The sequence below is a fragment of the Phalaenopsis equestris genome, unplaced genomic scaffold (assembly GCF_001263595.1).
Source record: "Phalaenopsis equestris unplaced genomic scaffold, ASM126359v1 Scaffold000002, whole genome shotgun sequence".
In the NCBI taxonomy this organism is placed as follows: Eukaryota; Viridiplantae; Streptophyta; class Magnoliopsida; order Asparagales; family Orchidaceae; genus Phalaenopsis; species Phalaenopsis equestris.
The window spans coordinates 44,247,909-44,251,145 of NW_018164444.1; the positions used below are offsets into that span (position 1 = coordinate 44,247,909).

At 34.1% G+C, this 3,237-nt stretch overlaps 1 protein-coding gene across 2 annotated transcripts in view; it reads left to right on the forward strand.

Moving 5' to 3' along the window:
- The window catches only part of LOC110038908 (vesicle-associated membrane protein 727), an 18,673-nt gene continuing 15,436 nt past the window's right edge, over positions 1–3,237 (forward strand). Inside the window, exons 1-4 of one of the 2 annotated variants that reach the window (XM_020743834.1) lie at positions 1–98; positions 528–764; positions 839–1,034; positions 1,113–1,233. In XM_020743834.1, coding sequence (XP_020599493.1) covers positions 575–764; positions 839–1,034; positions 1,113–1,233 — 507 coding nt within the window. In that variant the 5' untranslated portion in view covers positions 1–98; positions 528–574. Of the gene's footprint in view, positions 99–141; positions 256–527; positions 765–838; positions 1,035–1,112; positions 1,234–3,237 lie in introns of those variants that run through there. The other variant, XM_020743842.1, reaches the window with a different exon arrangement.

Below are 3,237 nucleotides of genomic sequence, written 5' to 3' on the forward strand. Positions count from 1 at the left end.
TTAATACCAATTAGAAGAAACCTCGAAGAGTTGGTTGCAGACCGACAAAGAAGCAAGGGGGACTTCGAGAAGAAGCAATCGAATCAGCGCTTTCAGAGGTTTTGATGCCGGTCACCTCTATCTTTTATTGAAGTTCTACGGTTTTCGCCAAATTGTTCTTTCGGTCTTTTGATTCGTCGGCAGAATTTGATATGTTTTCGCATTCCATTCGATTGTTCTCTTTTGTTGTTGATTGGGAAGAGTGCCGATGATCTGGTATTCGGATCGATTCGACTGTTTGATCCGGCAATTTCCATGTTTTTTCGAAGGATCTGTCAACTCTGCCCCGATATCTTATGCTTTGTGTTCTTATTCGTTCTCTATTCGTTTTTGCAAAAAAGTCGTAAATCCGCTTGTTTCTTTGAATTGTTGAATATTTCTACGTTACCCAGATATTTTACTGCTTATTTATTTATTTTATATGTTACATGCTGTTTTTTGGTGAAATTTGGGTAGTTTATTTTTTTCTGTAATTAATATGATTGCAGATTCTGTTCCGTGATTGCTGATATCGCGAGAGACCGAGTAAAAAGCCATGAGCAAGCAACCATTGATATATAGCTTCGTTGCAAAAGGCACAGTTGTGTTGGCGGAACACACTTCTTTTTCGGGAAATTTCAGTACCATTGCGATCCAGTGCCTGCAGAAGCTGCCTCCCAATAATAACAAGTTCACGTACTCGTGTGATGGCCATACCTTCAACTTCCTAGTTGACAGAGGATTTAGTAAGATTTTCTTATAAATATTGTGTATTTTGACGTTTGTGTTCTGATTATTCATTTGCCTCTCGGATGTGCAGTATTTCTTGTTGTTGCTGATGAAGCTGTTGGGAGGAGTATGCCATTTGTATTTCTTGAGCGGATTCGGGATGACTTTATGCGCCGATATCAATCGAGCATTAATGCTGATGGTTCTCATCCGCTGATTGATGATGATGATGATGATCTTTTTGAAGATAGATTCAGCATAGCTTACAATCTGGACAGGGAATTTGGGTATGTATTTTTGAACCTTCTATGATAATTGTTGCAGACATCTATTATGATGTTAAAGTCTTCTTTAAATTGTAACAGTCCAAAGCTAAAAGAGCACATGCAATATTGCATTAGCAACCCTGAAGAAATGAGCAGATTGTCCAAACTGAAGGCTCAGATTACGGAAGTTAAAGGAATAATGATGGATAATATTGAGAAGGCTAGCATTTATACCTTTATTTTTGGCAGATTTATACATAAATTTTAAGTTCTATATGCACTTTTTGGATTGATATATCTAATTGTTTGCATGAAAATTCTCATATTTCTCTATTTCTTTTAGCTAATTTATTCTTGGTATCTTTGTTACATCCTATTCTTATGTGTATTGTATTTTAGACGGTAAACTCTTTTCTCTTTAGCTTTGATATTCACACTCATCAATTCATGACTATTAGTGACGATCTTTTGGACGGTAAACTCTTTTCTCTTTAGTTACACCCTAAACCCTAATTTGCCCCATAAATTTTAAATTTTCTTTTTATATAATAGATAATACTAGAAGGCCCCGGCTATTTGATGTTTTCATTAGTAGATATTCAATTTGTGCCCCCCTTTAAATAATAGAGGCACTTAATGCTCCACACTAAGAAAAAAATCTTCGTATGATTCACGTGCTTGTTCCTTACCAATATTTTCCATGCTTAACCATTTGATTCTATAGTTCATGCTACAACGCTTTCACGTAAGTGTTCTCCATGTTTTATCCCTTTGAGTCTATGTGATCTTTTTGATGGGATTTTTCATGGCTTTCATCGTCCATATTCTATGATTTTGGATAAGAGTTTGTTTTGGAAAAAATCTATAGACTATTGATTAGAAAGAATTTAATGTCTATAAATATTGGTTATCCAAGGCGTGCACTTTTTTTTTTTATCTAGATAAAAATTTAGTGCTCAATCTTTTGTCGTCAAGGATATTGGTTCTATTTAGTGCGCTGAAAGAGAGAATACCAATTTTTGATCATGTAACTTTTTCTTGTACTGACATGAGGATTAGATTTTTTATAGTTGGTGATATCTTGCTTTTTTTTCTCATTTACATAGCTTGTTATTGGTTTTAGCAAACTTGTTGGAGTTTCAGTCAATCTTCTTTTAGTGGCCTGAGGCCTGATTTTTTTAGGGGAAAGTGATCTACATGTATATACTAATGTCGACATGACTTCTAATTTTTCTATGTTCGTTGATCTTTTATTTAGTTCTTTTTTCATGTTCATAATTCAGTGTTTCTTTTTAAAAGCGTGATTGATTCTAGGCTTAGCTACATCCGATTCGCTAATTTTCATGTGTTTTCCATGTGTTTGTGGCTATTAGCGGCTTTGAATTCAACATCAAATTTCTTTGATTTAATCTATCTTTAAATTGTTCTATGTTGTGGATTCTTTATTTATTATTGATTTTGTTTGTGATAATTATTTAATTGATGGCCTTTGACACTGTAAATTTTAAATCTGATTTGTGTATGAATTTCGTCCATTGTATGACTAGTTGCATTAGGAACACTAAGCACCAAGGCAAGGCACCTTGTATCAACTAGTAATTGTAAAAATCATTATCCTTGAATCAAATAAAAGACTTGGGTTATGATTATTGCATTTGTGCATTATTCATGATGAATAATAGAGTGTATTAGTTGCATGGTGTTTTGATCGGTTTAAAATTTTACTATTCCAACATTTTATTTTCTGCAATTTTCAGCCTATTGTAAAGCCAGGGAAAAGTTCATATTGAGAAGTAAATAAATTTTACAAAAATGCATTAGGTGCATCTTTGGAAAGGTTACCTTTTCTTATTGTCCATGCTATTACAGGAAGGTGGATAATGACTATCGTTCTGTCCCAATATAAATAGAAAACTTTATGTTACAGAAAGAAGCATGATAGCATCGGTTTATTTATATGCTAATAGATCGGTGGTGATTTCAGATTTAAGCACGGCCAGGTGGACTATTATGGAAGATGGTTTTGGTTAGAGATGGAGTAGGGAACATGTTTGGAAACTTCTATAAAGTTCATAACTAAATAAGCTTCTCTGATAGAATGAAAACTGAATGAGCCATTAACAGGTGTGATATCAGAGTTAACCCAAACATCAATAAGCGAACAAATAGAATTATTGGAGAATCTGTCGGCGCTTAAAAAAAGGGGGGGGGGGGGGGTAATTAA